This window comes from Herpailurus yagouaroundi, unplaced genomic scaffold (assembly GCF_014898765.1).
Source record: "Herpailurus yagouaroundi ecotype Mexico unplaced genomic scaffold, PumYag 139, whole genome shotgun sequence".
NCBI classification, from domain to species: Eukaryota; Metazoa; Chordata; class Mammalia; order Carnivora; family Felidae; genus Herpailurus; species Herpailurus yagouaroundi.
In genome coordinates, this window is record NW_024412394.1 from 64,893,809 (window position 1) to 64,921,585 (window position 27,777).

A 27,777-nucleotide genomic window follows, 5' to 3' on the forward strand; every position below is an offset into this window, starting at 1 on the left:
AGAGAGACAGCGCACGAGTGGGGGAAGGGCAGAGAGAGGGAGACACAGAATCCAAGGCAGACTCCAGGCTCTGAGCATCAGCAAGGAGCCCAACATGGGGCTTGAACTCACAGACTGCGAGATCATGACCTGAGCTGAAGTCAGACGCTCAACTGACTGAGCCACCCAGGTGCCCCTCTCTATGCTCTTTTAAAGGGCTCACCTGATTGGGCCAACTAAATCAACTCTTAGGGAATTTAATTCCATCTGCAAAATCTCTTCATCTTTACTCCATAATATAGGTGACATCCTATGTGATGGAGTGACATCCATCATAGTCACAGGTCCCACCCACTGCACTCAACGGGAAGGGATTACAGAATGAGTGTCCACCAGGGGTGGGAATTTGGGAAATTATGTTAGAATTCTTCCTATCACAAATATTTTTGGGGCAATGGTCTTAATAGAGTATTTTTTATTTGATTGTGTCACAAGACACCAAATTGCTTCAAAATAGAAGAAAAAAAACTTCAGTTACTATTTTAGATGGAAAGGTCTTTAAATAATGTCTGTGATAGAAGACAATTCCCCCATTGGTTTTTTGTTTGTTTGTTTGTGTTTATTTGGGGTTTTTTTGTACATTGTAAATAAAAACAATCATTTTAGTTTGGTTGTAGTTTATATTGTTCAGAGTTGGTTTCAGTTCATGTTCAATCTGGAAACAAGAATGCAAAATTATTCTATATAAGTGACAGCTGAGTTTGTTAATTAATAACTGGGCAAACAAATGAAATGTGTGCCTAAAAATTATATAGATCAAGGAACATGTAAAGAACTACAAAAAGAACATGTAAAGAATAGACTAATTCCTCCAGCAAGGCACAAAAGTCAAGCACAGGTGAGTCCTTAATCTAATGAGCTCTATAGTGTGATTTTCCACTCAGAACCCTACTGAGTTTTCAAGTTCAAATATATCCACAAATTTGGGTTTCTTCAGCCAGGAGAATTCCTCATTTATCCTGGCATGAGCTTTGGTGGGGGTGGGCATCAACCATAACATGACCATCTTTAAATCAGATTTGTGCCTGGTCTGAGGTTTGCTAGAATCAACTTGACATGAGACAGATTAACAGGAGAAAATCAAACTTAATAATGAATGTAAGGAGGAATCCACAGACATGAAATTCCAAAGACAGTGAGGCAATGACATGCTTATTTGAGCTAAGGAGAAGGGTAGGGTCTGAGGATACAAAGGGGAGAAAGAAGGCGAAAGGAGATGTTTGGAAAACAAGGTTGCCCTGTTATGCAGATAAGTTTCTTAGATAAAGGGGAATCTCTCTTAATAGTTCTCTTCCTGGTACAGGCTCTCCTTTCCAATATAAATTTAGGCAATTGACAACCAAGAAAAGACCTCTTCCTGCATCTTCTGGGTTTTGATTACTTTTACCTCAAATTAATGTTCATACCAAAGTGACCCATCTTGGGGCAGCCTGCCCTTGGCCCCTACAGATGATTTTTTTGGGAAAAATTTTGAAGTTTAAATATTGAATTTTTGAACATTTGTTGGGCCCTGTGAACACATGCTGTATATTTATTCATATGCATGTTGTCTATGACTAGTAGCTGAAATATGTTTATACAAATTTTTTCCAACATGATATGGAAGGGCAGGGCCAATGAATGTGGGAGGGAAGTCAGGCATTGGCAATTTTGCTTACTTTTGCACCAGGCCCTGCATCTGTGCTCTGCAGAGACCCAGTCATAGTGTCAGGGGCAGAAATTTTTCACCCTATTCCTGCTTTTGTACTCCAGAGTACAGATTCACACAGGCAGGGAAAGAATGATGAGCATGTGGAGAAAGTCCCCAAAGCTGGAATGACCCCTGGGGAATTTGGCTGAGGCAAGAAGAGGGAGAAGGTGTGCCAAATTCTCATGCCTTTCCCCACACCCTTTGAAAAGTCCTGTTGCTAGGGCTGAGCACTGGGTCAGTTTTCAATTTGTATTTTTAAAAAAATGTGTACTAATGAAATAGTACAATACCTTGAACAAGGCCAGAAAGTAAATAAAAGTGGCAGCTCTTCCTCTCATCTCTGTAGGATGCTAATCTCTGTATGATGTTAATTTAAAGACATCTCCTCTCGCAAGAGGATTTCATTGGTTTGTTTAAAAACAAAACTACAGGCTTGCTATTTTTATTTCATTCATTATGATAATCACAAAGCATAACTTTTTTCAAACAAAATGATGAAATGCCCACAAGTCATGTCAGAGTAGTTATTACTTACGCTTACTAATGAACTTCTCACTACAAAGGTAGCTCTATGAGCCACTGTGCAGAGGCTGCAGGCACAGCACTGACTCCTGATCAAAAACTATAAAATGCTGATGGCGACTGAAGACAGATAAATGTGTCTTTTGTCTGTTTTACAGAGGGTAATAGCACTTATTGCCCTAGAATGGAGCCGGTGATGCCAGTTATAATCTGTCCCTTATATTTTTCATACCAATTGTGATCTAATATGTGATGGATTTCGGGTTCAGATAGAGTATAAACATTTAGCTTTGAGAATGAAAATGGGTTCTTGGTCTACTCTACCTGGTTTGTGGACATTTCCACTTGGAAATATTAATTGACCCCTAGCCCTGGCCCTCCAATGGAAGTCTCCAGTGTTCTAGGCCTCAAGACTGCATCATGGAGTTCTTTGGACTCATCTCTCACTTTCTACTTTTCCTTCAGTCCTTTCTTTTCTTCCCTCTGTTTCTATAATTGGTGGTCACTTCAGCCCCATAGCACATAGCACTGCTAACTCCAGGTCTCCATCAAGTTGGGCCCACCAAAGGCTGCCATGCTTATCTTCCTCCAGCACAGCTTTGGATCATGTCAACTCCTTACTCAGAAACATGCAAAGATCTCCTATTTCCCACAACATCACACCTACACTTCCTGACGGGCCTTTCAAGGCCTTTCAAGGCCCTCCTCAAACTAAATTAATCTGACTTACTCAACTTTCAACTTACTTATTCCACTGACCATCAGTCATGCTCAGTCACTTCAGTGAGCCCCCTGTGCCCATTATCACCTCACTGCTTTTCTTCAGGTTATTCCCCTTGCCTAGAATGCCATTCCTCGACCCTTACCTCATTAAACTATGTCCTTCCTGCATTTTCTGGTACACCTCACTGATCTCTTCCTCTTTGAACTCTTAAAGCATTACAAATGTCTCTTCTATGCATTATAGCATTTAATTATATGCCTGCCTTCCCATTGGTGGTTGTTTTATAGACAGGTCCACAAGCTTCTAGAAGTCAAAATAAGCCTTATAGTCCCTAACCTTCACATAGTTGAGTATATGGTAGGTACTATATTGAAGATATTATTTCATAGTTTCTGTGTCCAGATTGAACCAGTAGAATAATTCTTATTTTCACAATATGGTGTCAAGTAAATGTATAGCTATAGTACCAGATAAATTATTTTAATATGAATGATTGCTACAGAGTTGATTAATATTGGATCTAAGGTTTTTATCTGCTATCAGCCATAATATTTCTTTAGAAAGACAGAAAGGAAGAAAGAAAAAGCCCAGAGCTAGGATGCATGAATTTTAAGTATTATTCAAATACCACCCCTTCAATAAAACACTACTTTTTTATACATGGGCCATTCATAATGATAGTTATCATCATATGCCCGCTGCATCCTATACATACCTCTAAGCAATATTGCCTTGCATTGTCTTCAAACATCTGTCTTCCTTCTTTCCCTTTTCCCCAAACTGAGTTCCTTGATGACAGAGACTGTCTTTTAATTCCTGAACCTGCAGAAACTGACAAAGAGCTGGTAATGAATACATGCTTGTTGAATGAAGAAATGAATTATAAGAGCCCTGATGTAACCATGAGTGTGAGTTATGGTTGGCAAGTGATTAAGTTTTTTCGTAAATAAGCTTGCTTATATATATATATATATATATATATATATATATATATATATATATAAATTGATTTTATTAAATGTTTATTTATTTTGAAAGACAGAGAACACACATGCATGAGTGGGGGAGAGGCAGAGAGAGGGAGAGAGAGAATCCCAAGCAGGCTCTGTGCTGTCAGTGCAAAGACCAATGGGGGGGCTCAAACTCACAAACCATGAAATCATGACCTGAGCTGAAATTAAGAGTTGCACGCTCAACTGACTGAGCCACCCAGGTGCCCTTGAACCTTTTTATATATTTAAAAACATTTTGATGTTTATTTATTTTTGAGAGAGAGAAAAACAGAGTGCAAGCAGGAGAGAGGCAGAGAGAGAGGGAGACAGAGAATCTGAAGTAGGCTCCAGGCTCTGAGCTGTCAACACTGAGCCTGATACCGGGCTTGAACCCATGAACCACAACATCATGACCTGAGCCAAAGTCAGACACTTAGCCAAAGTCGGTGACTGAGTCACCCAGGTGCCCCGAACCTTTTTATATTTTTAAGTGGTAATTTAAGATATATATTTTTTAATTCTTAGGAGAACTTAACTCTCAATCATTCAAAATTTATCTTTTTTACATAGAAAATTATGCAGGAAGTTACAGCTGAGTTTACACTAAGAGCTTGCCAAGCCTAGAGAAATTTGTAATATTTTAAAAATAGGTGTAGCAGGCTCGCTTCGGCAGCACATATACTATACAATTAAGAATAGGTGTAGCTATCTACTTCTTTCAACTTTTCTTAAAAGTAGCATTCTTACTTCAAAACAAAAAAACATGTCATCTGATTTCAAAAATGGGCAAAGGACTTAAATAGACATTTCTCCGTAGAAAATGTTTAAATGACCAACAAACATATGACAAGATGCTTGATAGCACTTGTCATTAGAGAAATGCAAATCAAAACCACAGAGAGATACCACCTCAGACATGTTAGGATGACCACTATAACACACACACACACACACACACACACACACACACACACACACAATAACAAGCTTTATTGAGGATGTGGATTTGTGTGCTGTTGGTGGGAATGTAAAATGGTGCAGCTGCTGTGGAAAATGAAAATTCCTTAAAAAATTTAAAATGTTAAATTAAAAAATTAAATTTTAAATTAAAAAAGCTAAATTAAAAATATGGTCCAGAAATCCCACTTCTGGGTGTATATATATCCAAGAGAATTGAAGACAGGATCTTGAAGACAGATTTGCACACTCAGGTTCATTGCAGCATTATGCACAATAGTTAAGAGGAGGAAGCATTGCACATGTTCATTAATAGAAGAATGGATAAAAAATGCAGTATATACATATAATGGAGTATTATTCACCTTTAAAAAGAAGGAAATCTTGTCATGCTTCAACATGGGCAAACCTTGAGGATGTTATGAGCTAAGTGCGATAAGCCAGTCATAAAACGACAAATATTGTAAGTTTCCACTTAAGGAGGTATCTAAAGTAGTCTAACTCTTAGGGACAGAAAGGAGAATACTGGTTTCACAGGGCTACAGGGAGAGGGGAACTAGAGAGCTGTTGTTCAACAGGCATGGAGTTTTAATTTTTACAAGATGAAAAAGTTCTAGAGCTCTGTGGCACATCAATGTGAATACACTTAACACTACTGAACCGTACGCTTAAAAATAGTTAAGATGGTAATTGTTATGTACTTTTTTTTTTTAAAGTAGGCTAGCATGGGGGCGCCTGGGTGGCTCAGTCAGTTAAGCATCTGACTTTGGCCCAGGTCATGATCTTATGGCTGGTGAGTTTGAGCCCCACGTCAGGCTCTGTGCTGACAGCTCAGAGCCTGAAACCTGCTTCGGATTCTGTGTCTCCCTCTCTCTCTGCCCCTTCCCTGTTCATGCTCTGTCTCTGTCTCTCTCAAAAATAAATAAACATTAAAAAATAAATAAACAAAATAGGCTAGTATGGAGCCCAATGTGGGGCTTGAACTCACTACCCTGAGATCAAGACCTGAGTTGAGATCAAGAGGTGAATGCTTAACCAACTGAACCACCCAAGCACCCCTACATTATGTGCTTTTAACCATAATTTAAAATATTAAAAAGGATAGCACCTCACACATGTACACACCATCATCAATATATGCTTGCACATTGACATAAGCCAGTAGATGCTTAATAAATGTTTCCAGTACTGATGGTCATGATGAAAAAAATAGGAGAGCATTTTTTGTCCTGATTTATAGCACCTTAATAATAAAGACTTCAGAGGTCTAGTAACAGTGATCCATTGAAGAATGGAACTGGTTACCAAATACTGAAAACTTCTGATAAGACTTACACAAACTAGAAACTATTGGAGCAAATGTTATGGTAATTTATAATTATTGAATTATATGTATTGGTGGGTTTTAATAAAATGAACATGCTTTTTGCCTTTTCTATTATGTTGCATGCTTACGTTTTTTGTAATGCTACATGGTGTGTGGCTTATGGGATGTAATTTATATCTTCTTAAAAAAGCATAAATAAATAAAACCTGGAATTAACCGAAGACATAACAAAAACTCAGCATTAGAGAAAACTGACCTTCTTCACCAGAGAAAGAAAACTAAGGCATCCTTCGTGCTCTATCCGCTTCCTATCTCCTAAAGTCAGGTTTTCCATAGAACTTGCGGCATGCAGGGTAACTTTCCCTAAACTACCTACTACTTCCTCTGTTGTCTTTTCAGCAGTTTTGGTTCAGTGTCACACCCAAAAAAAGGCGCACCTCTTTAACCCTTTCAACTCTTAAATCAAACACACCCTTATTAGCTGTGCTTTTCACGTAAACAGTCAGCATCTGTCATTCAGTTCTGGCCCTGGGAGAGAGCAGCAGTGCCCGAAGGTGAGCTGGTGAGAGTTATCCAGGGTAGACTAGGAGGAGGAGGAGGACTAGACAAAGCTATCCCGAGAAGTAAGAAGATTGATATTGGCAATGCCCGCACAACAACATTTTACCTCCCGTACTCTCTTGGTGTCTCTATAGAAAGCAAAAAAGGAGCAACATCATGGTAAGAAACTAACCGAAATTTTGTTATCTTTTCATTGACTAAGACTTTGTTTTTAATTTGTATAGTAGTATTATTCATGACATAATTAACTTCACAATGGGTATATTGTCTAGAGCTGGCAAATTCTCTGGGCTCAAAAATCATAAAGCATTGTGAGTAGAAAGGATACAGTGGGAGACTGAGTATCTTAGAGGCTTTGTTAGAAGTAGAAATGAAAATGCCTAGTATGTGATCTGCTGGCTCTGCCTTTTCCTAGGTTCTTGAAAATATCACAGGTCATCAGTGACAAAGCTACTCTCATTTCATCCTTTCTATCCCCTGAATTCAACACATCTCCCCATCACCCTGCACCCCTTTCCCAGATTTCAAAGGGAAACTGATGTCCAGCCCCTTGGAAGAAACTGTTTGGGAAACATTAGGCTGAGAGTAAGGACTCATTTTTATTTTTCTTCATGGCAGGAGATGGAAGAAGTCAATTATACATTCTTTTAAAATGTAGGTTATCTTTCAAATGTGTTCTCCAGTGGGCGTTGGCCGCTGCTCTTACTGGCCTGTCCCCATAACAAGTTATTATGTATTGCACATACTTTCCCCAAACGAGATTTTATTAGGACACAGAAATTTATGGGACAGACTCAGCTTCTTACAACCCTAATCACTCGAGCAATACTATGGCTTAAAATAAATTATGAGAAAAAAGCAATCTTGTAAACTTTTAAGAAAAAGAAGTTTATCTAATGTCTATTAGACTTTGCTTCACTAGTTTGATCGTGGAGGCATAAATATAAAACCCCAAGTAAGTGTTGGGCATTATTGCCATTTTATTTGTTAATATTTCACACTTTCCTTCATCTTTTGATATGTTAGACACAATAGCTTAATAACTACACTGACAAGTGTCTTTACATTAAAATTTGAGCTCCTAATCCTCCTCTCTAAATCTTTAGAATAAATACCCATGTTTCATAAGAAATGCTTTTCAAAAATTTGCCAAATTAAAAAATTAAACATCTTGGCTTAAGAGCAGTATGACTATGAACCTTCTAACAATGTACTAAGCAAATGAATTTAAACATAGCCAATGTACCTTGGTAAGTAAGCTTGGGTGGGATGGTGGAGAGCTTGGGGAAGAGGTGTATTGGCCAGGCTGACGATCCTGAAGGTTGTTTCTCCCTTGGGTTTCTCTGATATGAGATAAAGGTACATGGGAGACACTGCAGGTACTAATGGTGTCGTGGCTAATGAGACAACTTAAATTCAGATGTTGATTCAAATGTTGAAATGGGCAGGAACCTGCTGCCTGTGTCTCCAGGCGTAATCAGGACTAGGGCAGTGCTCAACCTAGGTGCACAGACTTGTCCTCCTCAAGCCTGTACAGGAGTAGTGTTTGCAAAACGCAATCCAAATGTGCAAGCCGAGGCAGAGAGAAGGTATCTGAGGCTCATACTGCCTGCCAGGAAGAGTGGTGAGAGGTGATGAAATGCTTTACTTTTCAAACCGAAAGGAGCAACAACCTTCTCACAGACTTCCCATTCCCAGCATGCACAGAGTCCCAATCCTCCAAAACCAAGTCTAGTAGAGGGAGTGGAGAATAAAAGCAGATTCTGTGGGAGTAGAAATCAGGGGGATCTCTCTGAGGGTAGAGAAGGAGTGGAAGGACCAGAAGATCCAGAGAGTGGAAAAAGATAGTAGACGCCAAATGAAAACCCATTATTTTATAGGCCCCGGTGAGTTAAAGTGTGAACTCCTCCCCAGTTTGGTACTTCTGATGCTGTTTTCTGGGCTCCCCTGGGGCTGCTCCACCCAGCCCTGACTCCTGGGTCTTCAAGGTCCACTTCCTGTCCTTCACCTGCTCCTCCTCCCCACCTTCCTTAGCAGCACGCTTTGCTTCCCAGCTCTTTCTCTGTCTAAAGTGACCTTCCTGGTTTCTCCCTGGTCTTGTTTAAGGGTGTGTGTGTGGGGGGGGGGGGGGTAGTCAAATGCAGCCAAAAGGAACAGAGCAGGAAACGGAAGGAGAGAAATAGTGCAGGCATTGTCAGTCATCTTCTGATCCCACCAGCTACATGTGACCTTGAGCAAATCACTTTCCACACCACGGTTTTTTCAAATTGAAAATGAGGATGACAATTACCACCTCACAAGACTGTTATGGCATGTGGCAGATTCTTAAGCAATCTTAAGAAATGTTAGCTGAAATAAGTCCCAAAGAATAAGTATATGAAACATGTTCAGTGCCATTAGCAAAGACATGCGTATTTACCTAGTTATTGTAAAACACAGCATGTGTCAGAAAAATGTAGAAAGTATAAATATAGAGTATAATGAATAATTATAAAACAAGCACCTGTAAAAGTAAGTGCAGGTCACGACGTAACACATTGCTGCCTCATCTTAAGTCTCCCCTGGGTCTCTCTGGTCATACTCCCCACCCCACCACCAGGGCCAGTACTAAGTTGAGGGGAATGGGGCACTCACTTCAGAAGCAAAGTTTAAGGGCTGCCAAAAAACTCAACAGTCAAATAATATTTTAATATAATATTTTATTACAATATTTTGAAAAATAAAAGTTAATACTGAGTCTGATGCAGGGCTTGAACTCACAGACTGTGAGATCATGACCTGAGCTGAAGTTGGACGCTTAACTGACTGAGCCACCCAGGCACCCCAAAATATCAAAATTTTAAATACAGGACCTCTACCATAAGCAATAACCACTACCTTAACTGTTATAACCATCACATCTCTTTCCTGTATACTATTACCACCTATGACTATATCCCAAGACAATGCAAATCAGTTTTCCTCTTCTTGCCTTTCATATACATGGAATCATGTACTGTGTTCTCATTTGTGTCTGGATTCTTTTGATCAACTTATATTTATAAAATTCATCCATTGGTTGTGTGCAACTAAAGTTGGCTCGTTTATATTGCTGTAGACTATTCTATTGTATTAAGGTACCGCAGTTAACTTACTCATTTTACCGTCCGTGGGATCTGGGTCTGTTTTTTGTTGGGGGCTGTTACAAGCAATGCTACTATCAACATTCTTTGCACTTGTTCTGGAACAATGTTCACAAGCTTCTGGACAACAGAAGTTCTCAAAGTAAAGTGTGAGGATCTTTGGGGGTTCCCGACATCTTCTGAGGGAGACTGTAATGTCAAAACTATTTTCATAACAATGCTGAGATGTCATTTGCCTTTCACTCTCATGCTCTCACAAGTGCACAGAGGAGATCCAGAGGCGACATGATGTGCAAGAATGTCTTGTTCTGCCAGCTAATAGAAGGTGTCCTGAGTATTGCTGGATTTCATTACTCAGTTTTTGTCTTTGTTTTGATTTTTTTTTTAAGTTTATTTATTTGAGAGAGACAGAGACAGTGTGAGCGGGAGAGGGGCAGACAGGGAGAGAGGGGGAAGGGCAGACAGAGAGGGAAAGAGATAATCCCAACCAGGCTTCACACTATCAGCGCAGAGCCCAGTGTGGGGCGTGAACTCGTGAAACTGTTAGATCATAACCTGAGCCGAAATCAAGAGTCGGGTGTTTAACCTGCTGAGCCGCCCAGGTGTCTCTTATCGGTATTGATAGATATAACCTACATAAACAAAGGCTCTTGGGGGACGTAACTTTTAGGAGTGTCAAGGGGTTCGGAAACCAAAATTCTGAGAACTGCTACTCTAGAGTGTGCTAAGGAGAGGAATTGCTTGCTTGTTCACAGGACCTGTATATCTTCAGTTCTATCAGATAATGCCACAGTGTTTTCCAAGGTAGTGGCACCAATTATATTCCAATTACCAGTGTAGAAGAGTTCCCATTGTTCCACAGTCTCTCTTATATTTGGATTTATCACTTTGTAATTATTTTCCAATCTGATGGGTGTGTAAATATGTCGCATTATGGTCTTTTCATTCCCTTAATTACTGAATAGGAACGCATCCTAGGTAATAATTAAGAATATGTGTAGAGATAAGCTACAGATATGCTTTCTGCAAACTGCAATGCATTGAAAATAACATAAATGAACAACTGCAGGAATTGTAGTACATTAACATGATGGAATTGAATGTAACCATTAAAAATACTATTTTAGATGTATATTTATTGGCATGAATTCAGTGAAAAAAACAATATATGAAAAAGCTTTTTATCAAGTGATACTGTATAATGCCCTGAAAAAAGGCCAGGAAGAGGGGTGCCTGGGTAGCTCAGTCAGTTAAGCATCTGACTCTTGATTTGGGCTCAGGTCATGATCTCACAGTTCTGTTTGTGAGTTTGAGCCCCATGTCGACTCTTTTTGGATTTGTCTCTTGTCGATTCTCTTGGGATGCTTGGGATTTATCTCTCTCCCTCTCTCTCTGCCTCTCCTCCACTCGTGCACACCATCTCTCTCTCTCAAAATAAGTAAATTAAACTTAAAAAAGAAGTGAATGAATTAAAAAAAAAAAAAAGCCAGGAAAGAAACATAATAATAATAGTATCTTGGGATGGGAAAATGAAAGCTAATTTATATTTTCTTCATTGTACTTGCTTGTATAGTCTGACTTTCAAATATGAATATGTATTTCTTTTTTTTTAATTTTATTTTCTTTTTTTTTTTTTTAATTTTTTTTTTCAACGTTTATTCATTTTTGGGACAGAGAGAGACAGAGCATGAACGGGCGAGGGGCAGAGAGAGAGGGAGACACAGAATCGGAAACAGGCTCCGGGCTCTGAGCCATCAGCCCAGAGCCCGACGCGGGGCTCGAACTCCCGGACCGCGAGATCGTGACCTGGCTGAAGTCGGACGCTTAACCGACTGCGCCACCCAGGCGCCCCTAAATTTTATTTTCTAAGGTGCCCTTTTCCATCCACTTCTTCCCCAGAGATTACGCTAGATGTTTTGCAAACATTTCAATTGATCCTCAAAAAAAATCCAGAGGATGGGTATTTCAGAACCTGGATTTTGGGAGGAATCATTTGAGAAGGGGACTGAAGCTAGAGACAGGGCTTTGCTCTTGTCTGAGGATTGCTTGCCGAGGACTTCAGGAATAACTCATTGCCCTCAAACTAACTTATCATTCCACTACTCACTCTTGTCTGGCTCTCCCTGATTGATGGGTGGGTAAGTAAGGGATTTCTGGAAAATAAGGTTGATGCGTTCGTTTGACAAATATTTATTGAGTGCCTATTGGTACCATGCATTGAGAAAGGATTAGGGACACAGTGGCGAACAAAACTACATTCTTGTACTCATGCAGCTGATGTTCCATAAAGAAAGCAGATGATAAACTATACAAATAAACATGAAGTGAAGTTCAAGTAATGATAAGTGCTATGAAGAAAAAGAAAGGAGGATAAGGTTATAGAAAGTGAGGTTCAGTTTTACATCAGGTGACCCAAAGCTGTCTACTCTACCTAGTTGCGTGTCTTCTTCTATACATTATGATATGGGGAGAAAAGTTTTTTAAAAAACGGCGGGGGGAGTAGACTTCTGTTTGTTTTCTTTATTCTGGTCATGGCACAACGAAGATGAGCACTCATAAGCCATGAACGGTGTGCCCAGTTCTGGAGACACACTAACTCTTTTAGGAACTGCATCTGGTCTCTTTTCTCATCTCTGTCTCACCACCTGAGAACCATAAAGTGATCTCATTATTTACTTAGTTTCCATAATTTAAACTTGGGTCATGAAACATCAGCAAAATGTCAGACTATCAATTATGCCAGCCACCACTGTCTTAGGGCACTTTGTGCTTTTGAAAGCATGTTCACATATATCATTTCATGTGAATTTCTCAGTAATCCTGTATGACAGAAGAGGAATTTTTTGAGAGGATGAATGATTTGATCCCTATATAGTAACTGAGTTCTTTTCACGAAAACATGCATTCTGCTTCTTAACTTGGAATGTAATGCCCAGGAAGTCAGTAATTCTCACTAGAAATTATGGAAAACTGAGAAATTTGGGGAGAAATGATTAACTGGAAAAACTGAGATTGTTCCATTTTCTAGAAATAACTCCATTATTTTCTGCCATACTTTTAAATGTGGTTAAACTAATCTCAAGTCTCAAGGTCACTAGAAGTCTCATAGACAGCTTACAGTCATAGTGCTGTGTTGGAGAGGCTTCATTCTTCATAGACCTGGCACCTCCAAGTTCCTTCTTGCTTCCTGATCTCCCTCACCTTACAGTGGACTTGACTGTCAGCTGTGCCTGGTGGAGGGGGGCAGGCATGCTGCGTCAGACCTCTCCAGGGCTGTTTCCCCCTCTTCTCCCCAACTTATTCCCTATGCCCTCATCACATCATTCAGATATGGAGGTAAAATCGGTATATATTGCATAACTTACAGGGGTACATTATAATTTGCTATTTGTATACACCACAAAGTGGCCACCACCATATGTCTAATTACTACACATCACCATACAGTTGTGACCCTTCACTCATTCGGCCCTCCCTCGCCCCCTTCTCCTCTGGTAACCACCAATCTGTTCTCTGTATTAAAGTGCTTATTCTTGATCTTTGACCTGAGCAATTGTGCAAGTCATTCTTGTTAGATTGCATAAAGAACATGTTTGGGTTTTTTTGTTTGTTTGTTTTTCTGGTTCTGGGTCAATTAAAAAGGAACTAATTTGACTACTTCACAATGAGCATATTTCCATTTTCCAGTCTGGCTAAGCTTCTTTACTCCAATTAGGAACTGACTAACCGGTGGTTTGTGCTAATCAAGATATACATACAGTCCAAGAGATAGTAAGAAATACTGTACGATAAATTTCAAATTCTTCAGTCTCCTCTTAGTTACATGTTATGCATAGGAAAAAAATTCACCAAATTAGGATTAAATATCTCTACTACAAAGCAAATTAATTCAGCATGATCATTATCTTCGCATTTGAGAGAAAAAGAAAAACTTGATCAAATTTACACATGAAGAAACATTGTGAGTTATTTGTTACCCATGGTAGGGCACACAGTGTTAGTGAAGACCCCAGCCCAGGAACAGAGCACTTGGGTAATTGAGGAAAATAATGAAGGCCTGTTGGCAAAGAGTGGGAAAGGTGTTAAGGAAACCAAGAGAAGTGAAAGAAGCTTAAGCTTCCGAGTTCTTTGCTCACTTGGCCTCTTCTAAAATCCTGTCCCTAAATCTGTAATCCAGAATTTGGTGTTTTCTTTCTTTCTTTCCTTCTTTCTTTCTTTCTTTCTTTCTTTCTTTCTTTCTTTCTTTCTTTCTTTCTTTCTATGTTCTATTTATTTTTGAGAGAGAGAGCATGCGCGTGAGCTCACACCCAAGCAGGGGAGGGGCAGAGAGAAAGGGAGACACAGAATCCAAAGCAGGCTCCAGGCTCTGAGCTGTCAGCACAGAGCCTGACACGGGGCTCGAACTCATGACATGAGATCATGACCTGAGCCGAAGTCGGACGCTTAAGCAACTGAGCCACCCAGGCACCCCTGGGGTTCTTTTTCTTAAAGAAATCTCTCAAAATTTTTCTGCCCCATAAAACCTGTTTTTACCTTAAGCAGAGGATAGTGAAGCACTCCCCTGCCAGCACCAGTTGAGATCCTTCCCATCCTAGGCCTGAAGGGGCAAGATGAGGAAGCAGTCACTGACTGGGAACTGCAGAGAAGTATGGCTGCAGGGAAGGCTGCTGACAGAATCCATGGCCAAACCTGGCCACACCTGCCCAGAGCACAACAGGAGAGGGAGAGATGGGGAAAAGAAAAATACGTGACCTCACCCTGGTCCCTCCCCTTGATTTCCCATCACTGCCTTCCACTGGCTGGACCAAACCCAAGCCAAAGGGTAAAGGAGTTTCTTTTTTTTTTTTTTAATTTTTTAACATTTATTTATTTTTGAGAGACAGAGCACGAGTGGGGGAGGGGCAGAGAGAGAGGGAGACACAGAATCTGAAGCAGGCTTCAGGCTCCGAGCTGTCAGCACAGAGCCTGATGTGGGGCTTGAACCCATGAACTGTGAGACCATGACCTGAGTCGAAGTTGGATGCTTAACCCAGTGAGCCACTCAGGTGCCCCTAAAGGAGTCAGTTTCTATATTCTATTGTGGTCAAGGGTTTGGGGCACAGAGAGGGGTGAGGAAGGATGAGCAAACAATATCCACTGTTTACAGAGTTCCCTGATTCTAAAAACAGCACTCCATAATAAGAGAGAGCTTATCAGCTGCTTACTCTATCATGTCCTTTTTTGAATTGCAAAGCCTAGAACTAAGCACATCATACATGTGTAACATACTGTATGCAGTCAGACATTCATAAAAGTGGTATATACATCATATTCTAGTAAATAAAATCTTATTTTTCTAGTGATATATTATAACCTCAAATGGGAAAAATTACTGAGCTAACTTTAGAAAGCCTGACTTGTGTCTTAAGAAAATTACTTAGGATCTTTGGATTGTGGTTTGCTTCTTTAAGGTAAGGAGAAAATTCTGGCACAAAGTGCACTCTCAATAACGGTTAGTGGAATGAATGAGTTAAATGATCCTAGAATTTAAACATTCCATGATTTTATCCTTCTTTCTGATTGATCGAATACCTGTAGTTTTAAACAATTAGGTTTCACTCTGCTTCTGTCAAACAGTGACTGCCCTAAGGTCAATTCTTAACTGGAACTGAGAATCTCCTTTTCAAAAGAAACTCTTCACTTCTTCATAAAACCCTCTGGAAGAATATAAAATGCTTTTGGGATAATGAACATTTAATTGTTTCATTAATGATGGCTTTCATGTTCAATAATGCCTCTGTTTCAGGACATTGTTACACTTGAAAGGTAGAAAAAAGCCATGCTGTCACTTCACTGACCCAGTGGTAGATCTATGACTTTATACAACAGGATGTGGTCATTGTGTGGCTCAAAGTGGCACAGTAGGAAAAGTAGAAAGTAGAGAAGTGCATACCACTGGAAGTTGAATGGACAGAGAAGAGATATAAAACACACACACACACACACGAGAACAAAAATGAGCCATAGAGATAGAGTGGGTGGGCATTGGGAGTGCTGACAGATACTGGAAACTGTGCAGGGTGAGCAAGCATCCTCCCTGAGAGACAGGGGATCAGTGACAATGGAGACAGACTCTGAGGCCTAATGTAAAGTATTACTGGTTGCACTGTATGAAGTCGTACTGTAGATCAAAAGTTGTCGGATGCAGTAATTTCACATGTCTTTTGGCAAAAGGGCTGCTTATTACTAAACCTGTCACAGTCTGTGGGTCACATAGCACAAGCCTTAGCCTTCGCTCATTATGACAGCCCTGGAAGAAATCATTGTAATAGCACAAATGGGATAACCTGGGTCCATAGTTCTGTCTCCAGAATCATTACGTAGTAGATTATATTTAGTATACTCTGAGGGAGGGAACTGTATAACACATAAAAGAAAAATATTTATTTAAAAGTTAAAATGAAAAGTTTCAGTGCTCAGTAGGTCAAAGTTTATTTATGTGAACATTTCGTCTTTTACATTGTGTGTGTGTGTTTGGAGTGGACCATATTTATTAGCACAAGGAATAGGGAAAAGAAAAACACAAAATGGGGAGATAGAGGAGAGTAGGTCATTTGAAATGCCTGTTGCAATCTAGGTCTGTACTATCAGGGACCCATATCTAGATCCTCCCTTTATGTAACTTCATCTGTCTGAGGTTCTGAGGCTCAGATGATATGTGCAGATATCACATACACACACACACACGCGCGCGTGCACGCGCATGCACACATATATGTATGTATGTTGCTCAGATATATGCACATATATCGTGGGAAAACATGATTTTCATTTTACTTCTAAAACTCTTTAGCATGAACATCCTGGAAGTTGTAAGAAAAGAGAGTAATATCTCCTCATTGAATATAATATCTCCTCATGAATATCTCCTCAGTAATATCTCCTCATGAAAGTCTTTCTTGCTTTTTGTGTTTCTCTTTCTTGCATCCTAACTCTACCTCAGATTGTCCCTCCAAATTTGACCGTTTCTCTGTTTTTTCACTTCCCTCCCCTTCCCCACTCTCCATCTTTGTTCTTTAGTTGTTCCACATCTTCAAAGTATTTCTTGCTTATGGGATGGGATTTTCTGATCCTTGCTTTTACTTTTAAAAGTTGAAGGGTGGGGCGCCTGACTGGCTCAGTCAGTGGAGCATGTGACTCTTAAACTCAGGGTTGTGAGCTCGAGTCTCACATTGGACACAGAGCCTACTTAAAAAAAAAAGTTGAGGGGCGCCTGGGTGGCTCAGTCGGTTGAGCGTCAGACTTCAGCTCAGGTCACGATCTCGCGGTCCGTGACTTTGAGCCCCGCGTCGGGCTCTGGGCTGATGGCTCAGAGCCTGGAGCCTGCTTCTGATTCTGTGTCTCCCTCTCTCTCTGCCCCTTCCCCATTCATGCTCTGTCTCTCTCTGTCTCAAAAATAAATAAACGTTAAAAAAAAATTAAAAAAAAAAGTTGAAGGGTTTTTAAAAGTTGAAGTAGCTTAAATCCCCATATATATATTTTTTAATTTGAGAGAGAGAGAGGGAGCATGAGACGGGGAAGGGCAGAGAGAGAGAGAATCTTAAACAGGTTCCATGCTCAATGCTCAGTGCGGAGCCTGACGCAGGGCTCAGTCCCACAACCTGGGATCATGACCTGAGCCAAAATCAACAGTTGGACATTCAACTGACTGAGCCATCCAGGTGCCCCTTAAGTCCCTATGTTTTTAAGCCTCACAACTGAAACTATTTTTTTAACCTATGCAGAAAAAAAGTTCCTCACCAATGCAAACACGTGTACACATGTGTTGAGAACCTAAGGTATTATCAAAGTAACATGTCATCCTATCGTTTACACTAATGTCCATTAGACTCATTCCTCATTGTGGCTGAACTAAAGGAGCTACTTGAAGGCATATTTTCAGAAATCAAAGCGAGTGCTTAGGGAGTCACAAGTGTTCCAAAAAAGAGTTACTTTTCTACCTCAGTGACCATGCTCTGGTAGGAGGCACAGGTGAGTACATGTAAAAGATCTTGATCTGCCTTCTCAAGTCAGATTTGGGCTGGCAGCCAGCAGTAAAGCTGAAGAAATGGAAGTTTGTGTGCCAGCAGCTACATTGCCCTGTGGAATCTTCACATGGGCAGAATAGAGCTGCAAATTGTTGACCACACTAAGTCTTGTGCAAAAAAGATTTCTATTCTGTTTTGGTTTTGTTTAGATCTAATCAGGTTTCTACGTTATCTACAAGAATTTTGGTAACTCTGTTTCGGAAAGGAGAAGGAATGTTCCTAATTCTAGTAGGAGCAAATACATTATGTCCACCTCTAGCTATAAGTCCCTGTGCTAAGCCATGAGAATACAGACGGGACATTTTTCCTGCTCTTAAGGGGCCTATATTCCACTGGGCAACAAAAAGGTGGGAAACATGAAAGACTTATTTTTAAACAGTATGTTAGTTACATTTTCAAATAATATGCTCAACATATTGGGGCACCTGGATGGCTCAGTCAGTTAAGCATTCGACTTCAGCTCAGGTCACGATCTCACAGTTCGTGGGTTTGAGCCTTGCGTCGGGCTCAGTGCTGACAGCCTGTAGCCTGGAGCCTGCTTCGGATTCTGTGTCTCCCTCTCTCTCTGCTCCTCCCCTGCTCCCACTCTGTCTCTCTCAAAAATAAAACCAAAACATAAAAATAATAATAACAAAATATGCTCAACATATTTTTCTTCAAACTCCAAACATAATTTCAGGTAAAGTACTTACTTCTAAATTTAAAGCAGTGGCTCCAATAGGCAATCAGGTGGCTGGTGAGGGGTGGGGGATAAGCACACTGTTTTGTTTGTATGTCCAGACATTTTGGTACGTTAACAATTTGTAGTATATTAACAACTTATCCTGTATTCCCTGGCCTTTTGTCCCCCACTAGTTGAGATTGCCAAGATCTCTGAAATTACAGGTAATAACACAGGGTGGCGTTACGAAGGAGCAGCTGCTGATAGCAGGCGCTGCCACACCAAGGCTGGGGATCACAAAACAGCCCTGCAGCCAGTGCTGCCTGGGCCTCTACTCGCTGCTGGAGTATGGGCTTGTCCTAGATGATTACACATGTCGCTAATGAGCCACATTTAACATTAGCCAACAGGAGCACTGTAAGACAAGCCTTAGCACACAACCCATGGGCCATTTCTGAGGTAGTCCTGTTGTGGACAGCTCTCGTCCTTATCAGGTGTGGGTTCCAAATGCAGGTTCTGTACAGTGAGGTGTGCACGCTGCCTTAAATAAGGTGTACAGGAGTGCACAAGAGAGAGCTAACCACCAAGGAGGTCTTGGGATTGCAGGGCTCTGCTGTAGTCTGTGAACACCCAGCCCAAGAACCCTCAGCAACCTGACCTTGCAGGGAGGAGAGCCTGGGGAGCAGCCAAGGAGAGCAGGATGAAAACTGATTGGCCCTCATGGCCTCTTTGCAAAACACCCCTCCCCAACAGATTATTATGGAGGTTGAGCGAGTAAGTGCTAGGTCCCATCCTACCTTTACTACTCCAGGTGCAGACTCCTACGTAAGAAGGTAACTATTCTCTGGACAATTCGAAGGCCATCTAGCTTTTCACCTTCCATCTGCCATGCTTATATTCTCCTCCATGAGGAAAGAAAAATCCCTGGCTGAAAAGAAATGTATGTCCTATTTTAAGAAGGGGTTTTTCTCAAAGATTTTCTCAAAGACTGTGAACTTTACTTAGGATGAACAGTTCATTCTGAACTCTGCTCAGTGCCTTGCATAGACATATGCTGGAGATACTCAGGGGCTTGGCTCCTGGAGCAAGGCTGCATTCTGCTGTAAACAAGGATCTAGCTCTTGAAATGACTTGAGGCTCCTGTTGACCAAGAACTATGAAATGTGCCCCTGGGGCGCCTGGGTGGCGCAGTCGGTTAAGCGTCCGACTTCAGCCAGGTCATGATCTCGCGGTCCGTGAGTTCGAGCCCCACGTCAGGCTCTGGGCTGATGGCTCGGAGCCTGGAGCCTGTTTCTGATTCTGTGTCTCCCTCTCTCTCTGCCCCTCTCCCGTTCATGCTCTGTCTCTCTCTGTCCCAAAAATAAATAAAAACGTTGAAAAAAAAAAATTAAAAAAAAAAAAAAAAAAAAAAAGAAATGTGCTCCTGAGCCAGATGGATTGTTTCTCATGGGGAAGTTTAATTTGTAGTTGTTGTTTTTTTTTTTTTTAAGTTTATTTATTTATTTTTGAGAGAGAAAGAGAAAGTGAGCAGGGGAAAGTCAGAGGGAGAGGGAAAGAGAGAGAATCCCAAGCAGGCTCTGCACTGTCAGTACGGAGCCCAACTTGGGGCTCAAACTCACAAACCATGAGCTCATGACCTGAGCTGAAATCAAGAGTCAAATGCTTAACCAACTGAGCCACCCAGGTACCCCAGAAAGTTTTATTTTTAAACCATCTTTATTAAGATATAATTTATATGTAAAACATTGTACCCATTTTAAGTGTATCATGCCAGGAGTTTTGAAAGTTATGTACATATGTGTACCCATTAGCACATTTAAGATATAGAACATCACCATTACCCCCACAGTTCCTTTGTGTCTCTTTGTAGTCACATTGCACCCCTCCACCCCTTCCCTACCCTCTGGCAACTATTGATCTATTTTCTATGATTATATACTAGATTTGCATTGCCTAGAATAGCATATACATGGAACCATACAGTAGGTAATGTTTTGAGTCTGGCTTCTTTCACTGAGCATAACATTTTAAAGATTTATCCGTGTCATTACACACTTCCGAAGTTCAGTCCTTTTTATTGTTGAGTAGTATTCTGGTGTATGATGTACCACAATTTGTTTCTCCATTCACAGTTGATGGATATTTGTTTCCAGTTTTTGACAATTATGAATTAAACTTCTGTGAACATTCATGTATAAACAAACAAAACTCTACAGTTCTAGAAAGTTCAATACACAAAACAACAGCCTGGCAGGTGATAAATTGGCTGCCCTTCTGAGGGGAGGAGTCAAGTAGTTGATGAGGCTGAGTTATAGAGAACAACCGGTTTTGTAAAAAAGCAGCTATAGCCAAAAAATGAAAAATGCCTGCACTGGGCAGAGAGGACTGCTGATCAGGCATCTTTCAACTCCATGGGAAAGATGGATTACAACATGATTGGCAGGACAGACTAATACATAAACCTAACGGTTTTCTTTTGAGACAGGCTAACATTGAGCCCACAGACTCAAACCTTTTTTCCTGGGTACATCTTTAGGATACATTTGAAGGTCTCTTCAGGCAACAGTGACAAAGCGCTCCATCTCCAGAGTCAGAAAGACTACTGGCTGTGGACCTTTGGGCAGCAAAAAGTAACCTTGGTAAATGGGCATAAAAAGAGTACCTACCTCAAGGGCTGTTAGGAAGATTAGATGGGACTTTATGTAAATCTCCTTTTAAGTGTCTAGTGCCTAAGAAGGGCTTAGTAAGCATGAATTATGTTTAAAAATCATGTAATACTGGGGTGCCGCCTGGGTGCCTTAACCCGTTGAACATCTGACTCTTGATTTCAGCTCAGGTCACAGTCCCAGGGTTGTGGAGTTGAGCCCCATGTGGTGCTTCATGCTGAGCGTGGAGCCTGCTTAAGATTCTTTCTCCCTTTCTCCTGCTCTCTCTCCCTCTCAAATAATAAATAAATAAGTAAATAAACAAACAAATAAATAAATGAAGGGGCGGGGCGCCTGGGTGGCTCAATTGGTTGAGAGTCTGACTCTTGATTTTGGTTCATGATCTCACCATTGAAGAGTTCGAGCCCCACACCGGGCTCTGTGCTGACAGCATGGAGCCTGCTTGGGATTCTCCCTCTCTCTCTGCCCCTCCCCGCTCGCACCAGCTCACTCTCTGTCTCAAAAATAAAAATAAATATCACGCAATACTTTTGACTTGTAGTAAGAATCCAAATATATTTCTTAGGTAGCTGGGATGTTTATTTTCTTCTTAAATTACACAGTGAATCCTTCTTATATTATTTATATAACCATTGTAGGATTGAATTATTAATAAAAATCTGGTTAGATTTTAGAAGCATATCAATTCAGTCACACAAGCTCCCAGTTGCTGCAACAAGGACCCATTTCCTCCTGCAGCAGCTAGCTCGTTCCAAAGCTCCCGCCAGGTGCTTCTCAAACCAAAGAACTGCTCAGGGCTGGTCAGTAAATGTGACTCATGAGCACTTCCTCAGGAGGTGTATGGCCTGCATTCAATCCCTTTCTCTGGGCTGACTCTGCCTCAGGAGTGCCCTCTGTACCTCCGCGTCCTCTGAAACGGGTCTGGGTGGTGAAGCTGAAGGAGTACCCCCTCGCCGCTCTTTGTCTCTTTGCTGTCCGAGCTTTGCTTACCTCATTTCTACCGTGGGGTACCAGCACCTAATTAGGCTGTTGCAGAATTACATGTTATTCTGCCGCGGCTGTCTCAATACGTACTTGTCGACCATGTTAATATCCATGGTTTATCTTGATGTCTTTCCTATTTCCTACCACTTCCAAAGTTCACTGGCAAAGGAAATGGAGCTGAAGAGTTATTCCGGAACCTCTCGGTAAACAGTCAATATTGTAAAAACTGCCCTGAATGTTCGCCTTGGTAGGTGGGGCTCAAGCTAAGCTCTTGGGTTTTTAATGGAAGAGGTAATTCCTAAGTTCTTGTAGCCACACGTGTGGTCTTGGTTTCAGTGGGATCCTTACGCGGAGCACACCGCCCTCCCCTACGAGCCAAGGCCGGGCTAACGTCCGGAGCTCCCTCCCTTTCCCAGGGAGGCCTCCTTCTCTTCCTGCCCGCCTGGTGCCCCACGGACCCCCTCTCCGCGTGGGGCAAACCCCACCGCGGCGCCTACTGGCAGGTTTCCTTTTATTGATTTGTTCCGAGCGCCCTCCCCTTCCAGCGCAGGCGCCAGGTGAGCGCCCTTTGGCTCCAGGCTATGTAAGAGGCGCCCGTATTTTCCCTTCCCGGAACCCGCGGCGATTTTTGCGGGTGGCCCAGACCCCTTCCCACCGGTGACTCGGCTTCCGGGACTCGCGTCTGAAGCCCTGTGCCGCCGTGAGGGCCTGGCCCCCGGCCGAGGTCCGCGTGGACAGAGCCAGGTGCGCTCCTGTCCGCCGGCGCCTCCCGGACCCAGACGGGAGGGTATGCGAAAGTGGTCGTCCTCCTTCCCCAGGTACACCCCGTATTTGCACTCTTAGGAACTTCCCGCGGGGGAAAGGCCTTTCGGGTGAGGGCCAGAGCGGCCCGATGGCTTTTGGGGGGAGAGGGGGAAACCAGCAGGCGTTTGAATGCCCGCCTGTTTCTCCCATTGGAGGAATGCGGGCCCGCCCCTCCGGGAACCGCAGGTGTGGCTATGGGCGGGCCCAGGTGCTAGAATCCTGGTTTTCCTAAGAGCTTTCATTTGCAGTTCTATTGAACCCAGGCGGCTCCCTTCTGTTCTAGAAAGGACTGCTAGAGCTTTTTCCTGGTTTTCCTTCCTTACTACAAAAAGAAAGGAGGTGTTTCAAAAACAAAAACACACCCCCTTAAGATACTTTAGTGCCTTTACTGATGCCCTGTAATCACGCATGTCAGTTTTGAAATTGCAGCTTTATTGAGGAAGCAGGTAAAAAGCAAAAGCTAGAGTCAATTGTTTATTTTGTGTAGGTGATTATTTGGACCTTACGAATTTTTCTCTAATTTTTTTTTAACGTTTATTTATTTTTGAGAAACTGAGTGTGAACGGGGGAGGGGCAGAGAGGGAGGGAGGGAGACACAGAATCTGAAGCAGCCTCGGGCTCTGAGCTGTAGCACAGAGCCTGACGCAGGGCTCGAACCCAGGAACTGTGAGATCATGACCTAAGCCGAAGTCGGGTACTAAACCGACTGAGCCACCCAAGGGCCGCCCCCCGCCCCCAATTTTTATTTAAAACACAAGACCTAGTTGAATAACATGTTATTCTAAGTAGTGCCAAACACATCATGGGGCTTAAGAAAAATTAAAAAAGTAAAATCTGGGTTTATTATGTTGGAATAAATGTAACAAAAACATAACTTTTTAATTTTCAATCAGAGACTGGTCTGTTACCATTTTGGCTTGTAGTTCTGCTATGTACTTACTATTAAAGAGGGGAAAACCCAGATTTTTTATAGTTTCTCTCCCCCAATCCCTTTTATTTTCCAGTCCAGAGCACAACCACCAGAAGAAAACAAAAGGAAGCCGGTTTTGGGGAAACTTGGCAACCTGTTCACGCCAGGAAGGAGAAGGACCAGCAGAAACGGGTTAGAGAGTCCCACCAGCTCCAGTGCCAAATCAGTGTCTCCCAAAGATGTGGCCTCTTCCAAATCCCCAGAAAGAGAGAATGAGAAGAGTAAACCTCTGGGCAACCAACCAAAGCAAACTGACACGTGTGAGGAGGGTTCCCCGCAGGAGAAGCCCCAGGGGTCGGAGGAGCACCCGGAGACCTGTGTACAGGTGGGCCCCCCTGACGCCAAGCTGTCACCTTGCACGAGCAGCCAGGCAGCGGCGGCGGCTGGGCAGCAGTGCCATGAACGTGATTCACTCCAATTAGAACCTCTGGAGGCAGAGGGAGAGTCTTTCCCAGGTGCCACCACCGCTGCCAAGCAGCTGCATTCCTCACCAGAGAATTCCTCCAGGCAAGAGAACGCAGAGACGCTGGCCCGCAGCCCGGGGGAGGACGCTTCACCGGGCACTGGCTTCCAGCAGGAGACAGCCCAGGGTGCGAGGAGTGTGCCGGGGTCGCCCACCAGGGAGAGTTCCGGGGCTGGACTAAGGGAGGCCACCGACACAGCCCCCCGTGTGTGTGCCGGGGCAGTCCGTGTGGGGCCCCAAGACACGCGCAGCCGCTCCCCCGAGGACGCGGCCGCTCCCCCAGGTGACCCACCGGCGGAGGGCGAGGGGAACCGCGCTGGCTCAGCGCAGGCAGACGGCAAAGCCGGGACCCCAGGACAACATTGCCGGCCTGGCGAGCGCACCCATCCCGCCACAGTGTTAACTTTGGACATCTACTTGAGCAAGACTGAAGTGGCACAGGTGGACGAGCCGGTTGCGATTACTCCGGGGGCAGAAGATTTCGGCGATTCCGACGACATGGAGAAGAGGTCCGGCGGCCGCAGGTCGGGCAGGCGGAGAAGGTCGCAGAAATCCACCGACTCCCCCGGGCCCGACACGGCGCCGCCCGACAGCGCGGGCAGGGACGACGCGGTGTTCGATTACGAGGTGGCGCCAAACGCGGCCACCGAGAACGGCTCCGCGGAAAAGAAAGTGAAATCTCCGCGGGCGGCCCCCGACGGGGGCGTTGCCTCTGCTGCGAGCGCGGAGTCCAAGCCCAGCCCCGGTTCCAGAGGGCAGCTCCGCGGGGAGTCGGAGCGCGGCAAGCAGCCGCCGCAGGCCTCGTCTCCCACCAAGAGGAGGGGCAAGAGCCGGGTCTCCGAGGCCGCGCCCACTTCGCCTGCAGGCGGCCCTCGGGCTCCCGCCAAGGAGTCCCCCCCCAAGAGGGCGCCGGCGCCCGACCCGGCCGCCAAGGGTGCCGCGGGGGACAACGGGGAGGAGGCGGCCCGTGTCATCCCCCGCGAGCTCACGGTCAAGAGCAGCTCGCTGCTGCCGGAGATCAAACCCGAGCACAAGAGGGGCCTGCTCCCCAACCACTTCGACGGCCGGGGAGAAGCAAGTCGAAGCAAAGAGCTGGGCAGGTCGGCCGGTGGTTCTGACGCCGAGAGCTTGAAGCCCAGGAACCATTTCGGTGTGGGCAGGTCGACGGTGACCACTAAAGTGACCCTGTAAGTAGCGGCGGGTTAGGGCCTGGTGGAGCTGTGGGTCTCAGCTCACGTGCCGAGGGGCGTTTCCGGGAGGCTCGGGGTCTTTGCGTTTGTGGAAGAGCTCTCTCTCTGCACTGAACTTTCCCCTCTGTGTTGGAAAGAAGTGAAGGGCTGGTTAACGCAGTTTAAGAGGGCACTTTGGGAGCCTCCTGGGTTGTTCATTAACTGTTTTGGTAGATTTAAGCTGAATGAATGTAAAAATCTCTTGAGGCTGGATGTTTACATAATTAACTGAAAGAAGACTGCTTGGCCTGACAGGAGCTAAATCTTCATTCAAAATGTACACCAGCATTCTTGGATAGGGCACTCTTGACGCCTATGCAGTGAATTTGAAAACATGGAGCAAACACTCTTCTGTTCACTATGACCCAGTAGCTTTGACGTGGGTGAGTTTAAGATAACTCACACAACTTTTTCTGGAATTTAGTGCAGCTTGAAAGAAAAAAGAAATTTTTTTTCTAATTCCTCTTCTTAGAATATTCAGGAGTTGAGAGAGGTGTTTTTGCCCCCAGGTTGAAAAGTAATTCTTAGTTATTGAAATGGAGAAAGGACCAGGTTCTTACTGGGAGACTGTTAAAATGACACATCATCGGAAGGATCAAGCTCAACAACAGTTTGGCTACCTGCTGTTAAGTTCATTGATTTCCGCCCCCCCCCCCCCCCAAATATTTATTGAGTACCTTTTGTGCATGGTATGGTGCCAGGAACTATGGGGAAAAACTGATACTATGATTCAGTATATTGCCCTTGAGAAGTTTATGGCCCACTCTGGCAGGGCAAGACACAGATAAATATCTCTATGAGGTGATAGCTGTTGGAACTGCGAAGTGGGGTGCTGGCTGTGAAGGCTGGGGAGGTATAAAGCCCGAAGAAATCACTCTTGGCTTTCTGGAGATGGGCTTGTTGCGCCTTGATGCTAAATGTGGTTTGTATACGTGGATGGGGTAGGGAGGGCTCTTTTTAGAACTCAAGATTCTCCCCTTGCCATACTCTCACTTCCTCACCTCCCAGTTCGCACCTGTGAAAAATAAACATTTAAACTCCTCAAGTTTTTCCTGCATTTACACATTTATTAAAAGAGCTTGTGTTTTCACAGCATTTTGATGCTTAAACCGAATGGGTTTCATTCTATTTGAACTGTTGGATACATAAGCTTTAGAGTAGGAGGTCTGTTTGGTAAACACTTGAGGGACAACCTGCTTAATGAGTAATTTGAGCTACCTCACCAGCTGCCACCCTGGAGACCTTTGATAAAGTCAGCTATTTATTCTGTAATGGCTGTGTCAGAGAAATAACCAGAGTGAATGATGCCAATTATTTGTAGAAGGCCAGTGTGACGGACATTCAGACCTCCTAAGGGTGAGCCTGAGAAGAGTTGCTGTGTGTGTAGCTGTTTCTTACCCTTGCTGGTCTTCCAATCAGAAAACACCAGTGGAAAAACCAGAAATGTTACACTGCTCAGGAGTAAACAAACCTGGGAAGCGATCTTATAATGAAACTCACAGATCTTATAATGAAACTCTTATAAAAGTGACGTTTACTGTACAAGAACTAAACCACATGTCTTTTTCTCCATGCAGATTATTTTCTACCTAAAACTTTCCCTTTGTCAGGCATTTGGCTTATTTGTGTTTTCCACAGGGCGTTGCACTTGGTGAATCGACAAACTATTGAAATGGGAAATTAATTCCTTCTAGTTTTTTTCTCTTTGATGGATTTTTTTTTCCCTCTGATTGTATTTCAAGAAGAAATGTTACTCAGATTATGTTTAAAAACAATTTGCATCTGAAGTGTTAAAATTATTTTATATTCCCTGAAAGATGACTATGCAGCAGCATGTTTCTTGATGCTTTTAGAAAATTTGCATCTTCAAGTCTCTACCAAGTGTTAAATGTTGTGATTCTTAACAGTGGTATGTTTAGAATATGGAGAATTTTCCTCTGCTAGCCACAGCTTTTAGATACCAGATTTTCCCCTCTCACGTTATAATAAAGGCATTACAA

The 27,777-nt window shown here is 43.0% G+C and overlaps 1 protein-coding gene across 1 annotated transcript in view; it reads left to right on the top strand.

Annotated features, from left to right (window-relative positions):
• Positions 1 to 27,777, top strand: part of CRYBG1 (crystallin beta-gamma domain containing 1) — a 185,933-nt gene that overhangs the window by 109,559 nt on the left and 48,597 nt on the right. Inside the window, exon 3 of the mRNA XM_040474289.1 lies at positions 24,120 to 25,735. Coding sequence (XP_040330223.1) covers positions 24,120 to 25,735 — 1,616 coding nt within the window. The remainder of the gene's footprint in view (positions 1 to 24,119; positions 25,736 to 27,777) is intronic.